Here is a 14802-nt window from a genome sequence, read left to right as displayed (position 1 = left end):
TATGTGTCAACTAATTGTTCATCTCAACTCAACACAGGACTTTTAGTAACATGGAGTTGGGACTTATGTCTCAAATATTGTGTAATAATCTGTCTTTAAGTAAATAAATAAGTAAAAAATGAAATATTAAAATTTTACGGGACAGGCACCTAAAGCGTAAGACGATAACCTTACTTTTCAAGTGACAAAAAATACCTAGATATATTGCAATTGAAGTGCCAATTCGTGCCCTATGCATATACTAGGTACAGATAGGAAAATGGTGATAAATATTTTGAACCATCCCATTCTTTCTGATTCAATAGTCAATGAATAAAAAAAATGGTAAAAAAATGTTTTTAGTTGTAGAAAAACTAATCTTAAGGGAGGCACACCATAATAATAATAATTTATTATTTAAGTAGGTAACACGTTAGTGTTAAGAGGAAGAACACTTATACAGGGGTAACACATTTATCTTAAAATCTACAATCCGATAAGTTTAGCCCCGAAGTTATTCAGTTTGTTAGAAGCTGATCTGGTCACAGATTTGACGACGTCAAATGGTATCTGTAAAAAAATGAGAGTTTAGTAAGTTGGTAATAAAATTTAAATAGGTGATAGAGGAGATTATTTTAAGGGACCCTTCGACAAGCGTCTCCGTTGTACGATGTCGGTACCGATATTTGTAGAAAAGTATCGGCTTTATCGATATTACTACAGAAATGAATGATATATATGATTAAAAACGATAATAACTGTAATAAGGCACAAGTTGTTTCCATACCTTTAAATGACTAAAGAGGCAAACGAAAAGAAAATGAAAATGGATTTTTTTAAAGTTTGTCAGAATCTAACTTTAAAAGTTAATAATTGAAATTAGAATTAACTAGGTAAATATTTTTATTTGGGACGTGGAATTCAAAACGTATTAGTTTATTGGCTAGTTAAATATCATAAACTAGAGGTAACAACTCTTACAATAAAAATTATCCAAAAATTTAAATGCATACAACGGTTCGTGGAACGGCAGATGATTGGTGTGACCTTCGACATATAATAAGAAACGAAAAGATTAGACAGAGAATCTATGTTGCTGATGCCACGGACCATGTGGCAAAACTAAAGTGTCATTAGGCAGGAAATATGGCTAGACTCCTGTGTACGACCCCTCTGGACACCAGATGGGCGCCACAAACATTGAAGTGGAGGGCCCGGGCAAATATAAGGAGTGTCGAAAGGCCATCAAAGAGATGAACCAACGATGCAGAGGAATCAAGACAGTGAGGAGTGGAAGGATTTGAAAGAGGTCTATATCCAGCAGTGGATAGAGGAAGGCTAGATATGAAGTTGTTGTGAACATTAGTTGAAATATTTTACCACAAAGCTTTAAATGTATAACTAGGTATTTCTCTACAATACTCATGCTGCAATATTCATATTGTTGTGCAGAAACAATATTTATTTTTTCACTTTTAAATGGCAAACATGCAGAACTGTTAGTTTTCTAAAAGTATTTTAAACTTTTTCGATTAGAGAATTCTAAAAGACACATTATATATTTTTTTAAAGTAATAAATTCATTGATTGACTGTCCAGCTCTACTGGAATTAATGTGTTTCCATGTACCTGGTCGATTTCGATATCCGACACGTTTCTTCTTACTTTGACAAGAATTATTAACTAACTCTCATAATCAATTCAGTTCAGTGCAGTGCCGCAAATCGGCATTTATTAAAGCAAATAATGCAAAATATTAATAATAGTAAACGATAATTCACTCTCTCGGGAACAAACACACTGATAACCAAAAAATAAATGTATTTTTTATAACTTTATCAAGCATCAAGAACCAATGATTCTTAATTTTTTTGAAAAATAATTTTGTCAGCCTCGTGGTGTAATGGTCAGCGCGTTTTCTTGGCACGCAATAGGTCTCGGGTTTGATTCCTGACATGGTTGGCATGAAATATTTATTTAAAAAAATGTCTTTACACTAGAATATTTCATAGTCCCTGGACTGGTACCTGAAGCGTAAGACTGATCATCTTACCTTCATGGAACAAAAATGATCAAGATACACTGCGAAAGGGAATGATGATGATGAGTTTCTAGTATTTTCATTTGTTTTTTAATTTATTTTTTTTTCAAATAGCATTTTTATATTTGTAAATTGTTTATAACCAATGTGTATGAAAAAGCCCATTGGGCGCTAATAAATTAATAAATATGTTCTGTTTGCAAAATAATGAAAAATATGCAATTAAGTAAAATTGAGTGCAATACTATATATGTAAAATTAAACTGCAAGCCAACATGTTAGACACTGTCTATCCTCACTAGGCATAGTAAATGAATTTTACGATGAGAATGATGGTAAGCTGGTATATTTGGTTCTGGAGTTGCTAGTCTTAAATCGAGTTTGATTGCAATTTCTACTTGCCATAAAATTCCTTTACTTAGTTCTTTTTTTTATTATTTAACTTTTGTGCCAAATGGCAATTTCTTCCAACTAACTAATGAAATGAAAGTTTTTTTTTTAAATTCGAGTTAGAGAACATTACATAATTCAATAGAAAAAAAAAGATTAAAAAGCTAAAAGTATATAAAAATAGAAATAAACGTATTTGTTTATAACTTAACTCAAATCAAAACTATTACTCAATGGGAAAAGGGAAAAAAGAGGAAAAAAGAAAGGAGGAGAGATTAAGGAAGAGAAAGGAGAGGTTTTTTCAGACGTGATTTAAACAGAGATAATGTAGTAACATCTTTGATGGTGGATGGGAGATGATTCCACAGTCGAGCCGCATGGACACTTTATGAGTTAAAGAAGAAAGAGGAATTGTGGATGGGTTAAAAGAGTGCCTTGAGAATTAGAACGAAGAGGTAAACCATGAACTGATAAGCGTTGAATTTTTTTACGCAGGTATATGGGACCGTTAAGACTATGAAGTACATTGAACAGAAGTGATAGAGAGTGAAAGTCTCTCCGCTGTCTAATTTTGAGCCATTTCAGTTGCCTACGATAATCAGAAATGTGGCCATATTTCCTAAGACCGAAAATGTACCTTATGCATGTATTCTGAAGTCGTTTAAGTGTATCGAGTTGCTCACAGCTTAAATCATTCATGGAAACATCAGCGTAATCTAGAATGGGTAGTAGTAATGCTTGTACAAAGGTGCATTTAGTATTAATGGGTAAGAATTTTTGCAACCTTCTAATGAGTGTAGACTGAAAAATATTTTGCGGCTTAATTCATTAGTATAAGATCGCCAGCAGAGATGTTTATTCATTTATACTTATAGATTTTTTACGGATTTCCTGTATTGAATATTGGTACCATTGACATTAAGAGGATTAAGTGAAGATACGTCTAGCTTACTGAGCAATCTTTGACTACCTGCAAACATAATTTGTGTTTTAGACGGGTTTATTAGTAAACCATACTCTTTTGTCCATGTTGACACGCAATTTAGTGTATAAGACATCGATTCTATTGCTTCCCTTTCTCTCAATATTTTAATAGTTTAATAGTTCTCAGTTTAATATTTTAATTATTAATGTCTATTTAATTTTGTAGTTTCGTAATTTCTTATAATATTTTTTCCACCTTTCAAGTGTGTTATATTAGGTAAAAGACAATTATTGAAATATAAAAATAAAATAAATAATCCGTCTTGGTTACTCACATTGATTGCATTGCTAAAGAATTTGGAAAGGCTTTCTGTAGTCCCAACAAGAGCTTTACCCACAGAAGCGAACTTGTCACCTGTATTTCCATATTTTTCTTCTTCCGTAATTGTGTCCACTAGTGGCTGAGGCTGAAAAAAGAGATTTTATATTAAAAGTAGCTGGTGTTTTTTTTATCGTGACTAAACTCTCGATTGTTAATACTGTCTCTTGTCAAACTAATGAGGATACTTTTTTTTACATTTGAACTCTGTGACAATACTAAAATCAATAATGGAACATCTTACACTCAAACTATTGATAAATTAAAACGACTGCAGAATATTTGTATACGTTATATCTTTGATCTTCGCAAATTTGACCACATAACCGAGTATCGCACGCAACTACACTGGCCCAGTATCAGACTAGAAGAAACATTCACATTCTATCACTTCTTCACAATATCCCACCTGGCCTGTTTATCTGAGAGAGCTCTTCCAACCTCTTTCACAACACGGACTATCTCTTCGTTCTAGTAACGAGAGAATCCTTTTAATACCCTGTCATCGCTCTAATTGTCTAGCCTCCTCTTTCACAGTAGTAGCCGCTCGACTGTGGAATAATCTACCCACTAATGTTAGAGACGCCCCTTCTTTATTTACATTCAAGTCAAGATTGAAATGCCACTATCTAAATATTTGAATTGTTCCTTTATCCTTCTTATTTCCTTCACATCTCCTCTCCTCTCTTCATAGTATAGTGCGAATTTTTTATTTCGTTAATATTTGTTTGTAATTTTTGTATAAAATTGTAAGATTCAATATGTCAATTCATTTGTAATTTTATCAAACTGAACGGTTTGGGTAGGTAGGAAAAAATTGCCTTAAGGCAATATGCCCGCCCTTATATGTATATATATTGTCTATGTATAAAAAGTGTTAAATAAATAAATAAACTACGCTTGCAAAATAGGACCAAGCGTATTGGGATCCTCCGAATGCGATACCATGAATTTACTGCCCGACAAGTTTGGTGCCAACATGATTAATTCCAGAAATGGTTCAGTCAATTGGCCCCCACGATACTGTGATTTAAATTATTTTCTTTAGGGTTTCTTTAAGTCCATGGTCTATGAAAACAAACCAATAACCCTTAAAATAGATAAATTGGAATTCAATCAATATAACACGCATCATTTCGGAAATACGCCGGATTAAAAAAGTTGCAAAAATTAGACTGACAGAATGTGCTCCGTAACTGCTAGTCACGGAGAATATTACAAAACAATTGTGTATTTTTATTTTTTCTAACACAATAAAACCAAATTCTTACCAACAAATATTTTGGGGTTGTAATATTTTATTTATTTAGACAACAATCAGATGTATAAGTTGATTGTTTATATCTAAATCACGAAAGACTTTAAAAAACCCTTTTAAATAATAGGGCCTGCAATTCAATAACATGGATTTACTTAATTTTAATAAAATAAAGTGACAGTTTAAACTATAAAAAAAAGAAATAATTTGTAAAATATTTATTAAAATAAAAGAATTTTGGACAAAAAAGGAGACAGTTGGAAGAATAAAGAAGGAAAGTAATAAGTAGTGGTGGAGGATGAAAATAGGAAAGTAGGAGTGTAAAGTTACATTTGATTTGATGACGAGAAATTATGAACCAAATAAGACAAAACGTCTATTCTCTGTTATTTCAAATCAAGGTTGTTAGTTCTTTTCTGTACCTATTTATGCGGTGTATTAAATATATCTAATCTTGTTAAATATTTAACAAATACGAGGAATGGTATAATGTTTCCGGTGGTCAGTTTAATGTTAGAGACATTCTTGTTGGTCTGGAGGTGACATGGTAGGCAAATAGATTAATTAGCTCTGGAGAATCAAACTTATACCTTTCCGATACTATGAAACCATTCACGTTTACTAAAGCTATTTTACTCATTGAAATGAAACGAAATTTAAAGAACTGTTTTAAATAACTAAACATTAGCTTTAAACATTTATCTAAACTTTCTATGTAATATTTAAATTTAAAAACATAACGATTGCATTTACAACGTAACATTTTTCATAGGCGTATATTAAAATAATTGTTTTTTTACAGATATTATTAATTTAATTTTCGTAAAAAGAAATATACGAACGAAAATGGAAAAAAGGATTGAATTATGAAAATATTACTTTAGAATTAAACACAATGGATATTTCACTAAGTTTTTAATTCCTGAAAATGAACTGATCATATATTTTTTAAACTATTATGTCCACCCACGTTTCTGTAGTATGTCAGTTTTTCAGGTGTTAAAATCGTTAAATAAAAATAACATAACCAAATACTATTATTTTGTTTGTCAATATAACCAAGTCAAAAGTATTCATTACTGTAATCCATTGACTTGAAGGTGACTTGATAGATATATAATTTACCATATAAAAATGTGTATATTTTAAAATAAGGCCATGAAAAATCGGACACGAAAATGTATTGAAACGATGTCAAGAGGTACTAGAAAATATATCTTAAAATAATTTTATTACGACAGTATCTTAGTATGAAAAATTTTGAAGCAAGATGCAACTTCAATTTTTAAAATAATGTTCACTATTTTATGCAACTTGGATTGCCGAATAATTAATTGTAGGTAAATATTTAAAGAAATATGAAGCACCTCTTTTAAAAAGGAATGTGAAAGTTGTGGAAATTTTTATCTGTTTCAGTGGCGTCATAGAACGGAGCTTATAAACGTTTGTTGGTTATTACAAAAAAAACATCAATACTGCTAACAATACAATAATGCAATACAAATATGTTATAAAAAATCCGAGTTTATTGTACAAGTACAAGTAAGTACCTACTAGTATTAAATTGTCAGTTTAAAGAAATGTAAAAATATTCGAATTACGACAAAAGCTGGATTCTAATCCAAGAAATGCAGATAGTAAAAATATTTGAAATGTAATACCTAATATACAAAAATGCTTAAAATATCAAGAGTAGATAGAGTTCGCAACGGAAAAGTATTTTTTTAATATACATATTGTTTTATTACACATGGCTTATCGCCTTTTATAAAATACAAGGAATAACACGGTTAAATGTAGCTACATACGTTTATACAGTATAATTTGTTTTCTTTAAATGACGAAATTCAGCAGTAGAATCATGTGATGTGATGATTTACATCATAAAAGAAGCCTCATCCTCGGGGGACCACTTGTTAAACCCGAGGACGGTAAGGAGCTGCCACCTACCTAATGGCCCGATACTTGGCGAATTTGTGTTTGGAAGAGGTGATTTATCAAAATGAGAACTCTCGCATTTATACAGTAGCCGGACTCTGGAATGCAACTGGAGGTGCGATGCAGAAGCCTAAATGAAGATTTACAGGATGTTTATGAAGTAATTAGTCATAAGGACTTGTCAAGAGAGGTTACATTATACATGATAGATATAGTAAAGCCAATAAAAGGTGTCAATGATATCAATGACACCAAATGCCAAACACTCAAGTGAATCGAAAGGTCTGTTGACGAATGACAACAGTCCGCCTTCTCCTGACGAGTTTTCTGTGGTTTCCTCATCACTAGAGCAAATGCGGAGAAGCTCCTAAAACAGGCCACAACCGAAACATCTCACCCAATCCTTGCATATTATATGAACTAAACAAAGTTTTACATTGAAGTAAATTTAATAGAATAATATTTTTCTGAAGTAAAAAAATTAATAACTATCCCTTTGAAGTAAATATAAACCTTGTACATTACAAGCAAGATAAAAAAATGCAACTCACATATTTAAAAAATAGTACCCGGACTCTTTATAGACCTGGGCTGGGAGGGCGTAAACTATTCACGGGGATCCGTCACAATATATCTTTGATCGCAGTGACGTCAGAAGCACTGACCCACCTCTAAGAGGAATAAGAATAAGCAGAATCATGACTTTCGTCGGCAATTAAGTTTAGGTAAATAAATACCAAATGGGGGATGATATTTATTGGCAGTCAAAAATTATCTAATTATTCAATAACTTGCAAGCATTTGTCAAGTCCAAAACAAGATCAAGCGTTTTCTGATTACAGTTTTTCCTTGAATCCGTCACCAAGTAGATGCATGAAAAAAGAAAGATCAATAAAGAATACAAAAGCTACTTTGAAGAAAAGTACGAATAGTTGAAATAAAATGCAGTGTAAGAAGACCACGCATCTCCTGGCTTGAAGAGAGTGGTTTCACTGTGGCTACAAATCCTTATTTAGATCGGCTTCGGACAAAATAAAAATTCGCGTGAAAATATCTGATCGCAGTGAAAATTTCATACCTGAAAAATATTTGATAGGAATCCAGAAAAATTGTCTTTGATAGTTTGTTTTTGACTCAAAACATCTTCCTGCTCCAAAATTGCTTGTTCAATTTTTCGAGGTCTGTCATCAAACAATCCTGCACTTGGCTGAAAATAAAATGTGAGGATTAATACACTTTAATTTTCTCTTAATTATAGTTAAGATTACAATTCTGTTAGTGATATGCAAATATTATCACAAACGAGTGTTTTTGACTCGATGGCTACACTCAGGCAAAGATCCAGAAAATTACAATCTTGTGGAGATAAGTCCACCTCGTTGTGTAGTAGTTAGTGCATTCGCTATCAATGTTTGAGCTCCTGGAATAAATTTTTAGCGTAGTGGATATGAAATATTGGTCTTAAAGGTGGTTCTCCACTGTTTTATTTTATTATTCCTAGACTAGCACCGGAATCGTAAGGCTGAATGATGATTAAGTTACGCTGCAATTAGAGTTCCAATGTAGCTGCCCATGCACTATTGGATGCGAATAAGGAAATGATAGAGTTTACTTTTATCCAAATAATCTTATTTAAAATTTATGGAAACTTTTAGAGTTTCATCTTCTTAACTGGTCAAGCAGTGGCTACAAAATGCTGAGACCGCTATAAGGATATTATAAAAGATTTTATAAAAAAAAAATCCAGTAAAAAATTATTATTTTTTTAATAATTTTTAAATAAAAATAATTTTCAGGCGTTGCCTTGTTAGTGAAATAATTCAATCAGATACACATTTTTACAACAATAAGGTTTCAGCTCTTTAACTTCACAAAAATCAACATATGGAAGAATTGAAGAAATATGGATGTACAAACATTGGCAGAATTGAGAATGTTACACAGTGTGTAAAGTGGCCCCTTAAACCCGACACTGATAAATCATTCACTCTGTAAATGCCAATACTTCCTAATTTCGTTCTCGAAAACGTTTTCCCTCTGTGTTGTAATAAATTTTAATTATTTCATTAATTTCATAATAACAATAAATATTAAATTTGTGTTTACCAAGGCAGTCTGTACAGAAGTGATTTTCGCGTTAGCGGCAGATGATATTGAGTCCGCTATTTCTTTTGCTTGTGCTGTTCCTTGCTCGGCTAAACTCTTTACTTGCGAGCTAACTGCACTTTCTGCTGCTTGATATTTGTCAGCTATTTTTTGCGCTTGTGCTGTTCCTTGCTCGGCTAAACTCTTTACTTGCGAGCTAACTGCACTTTCCGCAGCTTGATATTGGTCGGCTAATATTTGTGCTTGAGCTGTCCCTTGTTCAGCTAAACCTTTTACTTGTGAGCCAACGACACTTTCTGCAGCTTGATATTGGTCTGCTAACTGTTTTTTAGCTGACTCCCATTGGTTTTTTGCTGTTTTGATTCCATCACTGACTGTTTTATTAATAGTATCCAATCCATCGCTAGAAGATTTTGTTATCTTGGTTAAACCTTCGTTGAAAGTATCATAAGCTGGCTTGATAGATTCACCGGCAACATTTACAAGTCCATTAATCGCAAAAACCATTTGAGAGGCTGCTCCAGAAAGTGCTTCAATCTTTTGACTAGCTTCTCGTCCGAATCCACGATTGACAGCTTGTAAAGATAATTGTAGCTTTCCCGGTTCTTCAACTGGAGCTGATAAACATCCAATGACTAGGATTGAGATACAAAATAATGATTGAATCATGTCTGCTGAGTCAAATGTGTCTCTGAAATATAAAATGACATTGATTTATTTTTGTATTTTATTAATTTAACTTCTTGAACATACCTATTTCTACATTGCTGGACTTATCTTTAAACCAACGCAATGTTCAAAATATTTTATTTTTGTAATTAAAATTTTGAAACATATTATACAATAAAAAAAAATTTTTTTTTTCAAAAATAGAACTAAAAAAACGTGTGTAAGTTAAGGTTGGTGTTAGCTTCTTATATGTAGCATGTGTCATATCAGCACCTTGATTTAATATTTTTATGTAACTACTATGTAAATGTGTATAGTGGGATTTGCATGTTAGTGTAATTAGTATCCTGATGAAGACACGGGCACTTTACAAAACCGGTAAACATAGAAAAGTCGCAAAGTGGCAAATGATCACTAACATTTGTTGATAAATATTTAATATGCAATGCTCACGTTTTTTGAATGAGGACTGTATTTAAATATTTTTAAGTAAGAGACCGGCAAAAAACTTTTATTTTGGCTTCTAATATAAAGTAGATTAGTTAAATTCATAAAAGTTGAAAAATATTAATAAATTATACGTTTATATGTAACGTATACACTGCGCAATTATTGTGGATTTTTAAAATAGCGTATTAATTTTAATGGCAATTTTAGTTTTTTTTTAAATAACGATTATAAAATATCCTGTGATTCGTCACTATAATTCGGCATCCCGGCCAGTTGTGAAGAAAACATACATAACATAGAAAACATTGTAAAAGATATAATAAAAAAAATGTATACATATGGTAAAAATATATATTTAATAAAAAACATAGTAAAAACTGAGTAAAAAGTATTGACTATCTTCAAAAATAGCTCAGAGTGAGGGTAGAAGCACGATGATGATGAGATGTTTATAAATCATAATACTCACTCGATGTGATAAACCATGAAAATAGATCACCTGTCCCATCACCCGATAACCTCACAACAGAAAACTGTACTGAGTAACCAAACGATCCAATGTTTTTACTTTCTCTTGCCTATCCCCACCTTTACGTACCATGTAACGCTATAAGGTGGTCATAAGTAATATATAAAACCGAAATAAATACCAATTTATGAGAATATTGGTTTAATTTATTAAATTGTATCTAACTGGTAGGACACAAAATGTTCGGATAAATAACTATTTATCAACCAGTATTGATGTAACATCGGATGTACCTCAGGGTGCTCATTTAGCACCCCTGCTTTTCAATTTGTTTATTAATGATGTTGCTAAATCATTCTCTTACTCTCGTTTTTGGCTCTTCGCGGACGACAACAAAATTCTCAAAATTATTCAAACTTTACAAGACTGCTTTCTTCTTCAATCAGACATTAACTTTTTTAACCGATGGTGTAAAGTCAATAAATTAGAACTAAATATTAAAACATGCAAAATAATGTCATTTCATAGAACAAAACAACCAATTTCCTTCGAGTACCTATTAGAAAACTCCAAAATTGATGTAGTGAAGTCCATCAGAGATTTAGGAGTTGTTTTGGACTATAAACTTACATACAACGAGCATATAGATAAAACAGTAAATAAATCACTGAAATTACTTGGCTTCATTAACAGAATATCCTCTGATTTTACTAATGTCCGTACAATCAAAACCCTTTATTGCTCAACTGTTCGCCCTCTTCTAGAATATGCCTCAGTGGTCTGGTCTCCATTCTATGTCAATCGCATAAATCACATTGAATCAGTCCAACATCGCTTGCTTCGAAAAATAGCGTGGATGCTTGGACTAGAGAGAGATAATTATTCTTATGCTGAAATAGAGTCAATGTTAAATATTTCTAGTCTACAAAAACGTAGAACTAATATTGACTCCATATATATGTTCGGCATACTAAATGGTATAATCGATGTTCCATCATTACTGGGACAAGGAAAATTCAATATTCCGACTCATAGATTGAGAAACAATGAAGTACTGTTCATCGATCAGCATAGAACAAACTATGGCCTAAATTCTCCAATGACCCGCCTTTGTCGTATTGTTAACTCAAGACAAGATCTGGACTTTTTTGGTTTAAGTTTACAACGATTTAAACGAGCACTAAATAAATAGTCCAGATCTTGTCTCGATGTCCCTTATGTTTGTCAATGCTTCTTCCTTTTTTTAAAAAATGTTTTAAACTATTCTTTTATTGTAATATTTAAACCTTATAAATTGTATACATGGACAATGTCCGTTAATAAATAAATAATAATAATAATAATAATGTTTATTTCTTTTTATGTCGTTTTATAAAATTTGACAAAAAACTTAAAATGTTTTGCGGTTTTTGTAAAAATGCAGATTCGACATTGTACTTCGGAAAAGACAAAAAGTAAAATACTGAATGAATGACATACTTACAATATACTATAAAAAAAATTGATACTCGAAAACGATGTAAATAATCGTAAGTAGCAGTAACGATAGTATCTGTTGTTATTCATTCGCTCTCAAAATTCTACAGGGTTCTCTCATTACTAGAACGAAGAGATAAACCATGTTTTGATAGAGGTTGGAAGAGCTCTCTCAGATAAACAGGCGTTGTGGGATTATTCAAAATATTATAAAAAACGTTACGATGAAGTTAAAAAGGAGATAAAAACAAGGGCCACCACCCTAAAAGCCAGGATAGTTTAACACTTGAATCAAAATACAGACGAATCCGAAACATGCCTACTCGTTGGTCAAATTAATCAAAGTATTTATTTATTTAACACTTTATATACATATACAATATATACACATATAAGGGAGGGCATATTGCCTTAAGGCAATTTCTTCCTACCTACCCAAACCTTTCAGTTAGAGAAGATTACAAATTCATGGACATATTGAATCTTACAATATTATACACAAATTAAAAACAAAGATTAACAAAATAACAATATAAAAATAAAATAACACTATACAATGAAAAGAGGAGAGGAGATGGGAAGGAAAGAAGAAGGATAAAAGAACAGTTAAAATATTTACTTAAATGTAAATAACGAAGAGGCGTCTCTAACATTAGTGGGTAGATTATTCCCCAATCAAGCGGCTACAAAATTAGAGCGATGACAGGGTATTAAAAGAGGTTTCTCGTTACTAGAACGAAGAGATAGTACGTGTTGCGAAAGAGGTTGGTAGAGCTCGTTTAGATAAACAGGCGAAGTGGGATTATTTAAGATATTGTGAAGAAGTGATAGAATGTGAATATTTCTTCTATGCCTGAAACTGAGCCAGTGTAGTTGCGTGCGATACTCGGTTATGTGGTCAAATTTGCGAAAATCAAAGATATAACGTATACTGCAATCGTTCTAACTTATCAAGTAATTCAGAGTTAGCATCAGGATAACATACATCCTCACAGTCAAGGAATGGAAGAAGTAAGCTCTGGACTAATGTTTTCTTAACATTAATTGGCAAGAATTCTGTAACGTTTAAGTGAGTGCAAACTGCTACAAAGTAAAATGTATCAAAGAAATATTACTGATGTTGTTTTTTTTTTACCAATATCATACATTTTATTTTAGTTTATGTTGGGATCATTTTATTCTGAATCACCGTATTTACACTGTCCATACCTACCTCACGTATGAAGGATCTTTACTAAAATAAAAATTTATTGACGGCTCTATTACGTAAGTATAAATAAACACGCACCTTGCACAGCATTGTTAGTATATTTGGAATAATGCTAAAGATGTGAAGAGAAACCGGTTAATCCACCAATGGCTTTCAAGAAACGCATAATTGTTGCATTTAAAATTTATCAAGGAGTTCACTTGAATTCTGATCTTCCTCTTGACAGTTATGTATTTACAACAACAACAACAAACCATCACGCCGTTTCTCCGTAGGGGTAGGCAGAGAGGATAGAACGCCATAAAACTCTATCTTGGCATACAGACCTCGCTTCCTCTACATTCATACATCTTCTCATGCACGCACGCCGATTATTCCTACTTTTGACATGTCCATCTTCAAGTATTTGATGGACTTGATCGTGCCATGTCTTTCTCGGTCTTCCTCGTTTTCTGCATCCATCAACATTTGCATCGTAGATCCTTTTAGCCTTTTATTCGCTGTCCATTCGCTCTACATGTCCAAACCAACGCAGCACCCCTTTCTTGATTCTGTCAATAATGCATGTCTTAGCCTTACACACTTCACGGATCTCAACATTTGTGCACCTACATCGTTTTACCACACATTCGCCCGAGGGATCGCATTTCGACAGCATTCAACCCACTTTCATAATTATTTTTCCAATTCCATACTTCGCTCCCATACATTAGAGTTGGAACTAGAACTCCGTTTTGAACTGCTAGTTTAGCCTCCTGCGATAAACATTTGTTTGCCAAAGTAGATTTTAGTGCACCGTTCACCCTGTTCCCGGCACTCACCCTCCTTTCAATATCTTTCTCGGCCTTTCCGTCCCTAGTAAACATACTTCCCAGGTACACAAATTCTTCTACCTCATTCAGAATATCTCCGATCACGCTGATCTCACATTTAGTTATATTTTCATCCCTTTCAAAAACCATCACTTTCGATTTATCAACATTCATAAGCAAATCGCTTTTCTTGCATACATCGTAGACTTTTGTTACCAAGAATTGAAGGTCTTCTTTGCTGCTAGCAAGAAGCACGGCATCATCCGCATACAGAAGACAGTTAACAGTTATACCACTCATTTTTGCTCCCATTCTTAAATCTTTCAGTTCTTTCATACAGTTATCGATGTATATGTTGAACAACCATGGTGACATTACACATCCCTGTTTGACTCCTTTCGGAATATTAAACCACGATGTGAATGACCCATTCACCTTCACACATGTATTTAACATATTGCAACAGAGATGAAGAACATTTAAGAGAAGGTAATATAGAAGTCCAGGCATCTACAGGGCTTATGACCTGTCAATGGGTGGTTTAAGTGGCCACTTTACACACTGTGTAACATTCACCATTCTGCCTATATTTGAACATCTATATTCCTTCAATTCCTTCATTTGTTGATGTTTGTGAAGTTGGATAAGCCCTGTAGATGCCTGGACTTCTATATTACCTTCTCTTAAATGTTCTTCATCTC

General features: G+C 32.7%; 1 protein-coding gene across 1 annotated transcript; it reads right to left on the bottom strand.

The window, feature by feature from the left end:
- On the bottom strand, positions 1–10700 carry LOC148272955 (uncharacterized). Its single transcript, XM_088239346.1, has 5 exons — positions 10604–10700; positions 9016–9706; positions 7988–8116; positions 3670–3801; positions 1–549 (listed from the first exon to the last, which is right to left on the bottom strand). Exons 1-5 carry the CDS (start codon positions 10618–10620, stop codon positions 466–468), a joined length of 1053 nt encoding a protein of 350 aa, XP_088095472.1. The 5' UTR covers positions 10621–10700; the 3' UTR covers positions 1–465.
- Between the last annotated feature and the right edge of the window lie 4102 nt (positions 10701–14802).

The sequence above is a fragment of the Micrasema longulum genome, unplaced genomic scaffold (assembly GCF_059751315.1).
Source record: "Micrasema longulum isolate JH-2025_06_02 unplaced genomic scaffold, ASM5975131v1 h1tg002143l, whole genome shotgun sequence".
Classification (NCBI taxonomy): domain Eukaryota; kingdom Metazoa; phylum Arthropoda; class Insecta; order Trichoptera; family Brachycentridae; genus Micrasema; species Micrasema longulum.
The sequence above is the reverse complement of the archived record's forward strand: the minus strand, read 5'-3'. Positions and strand labels throughout refer to the sequence as shown.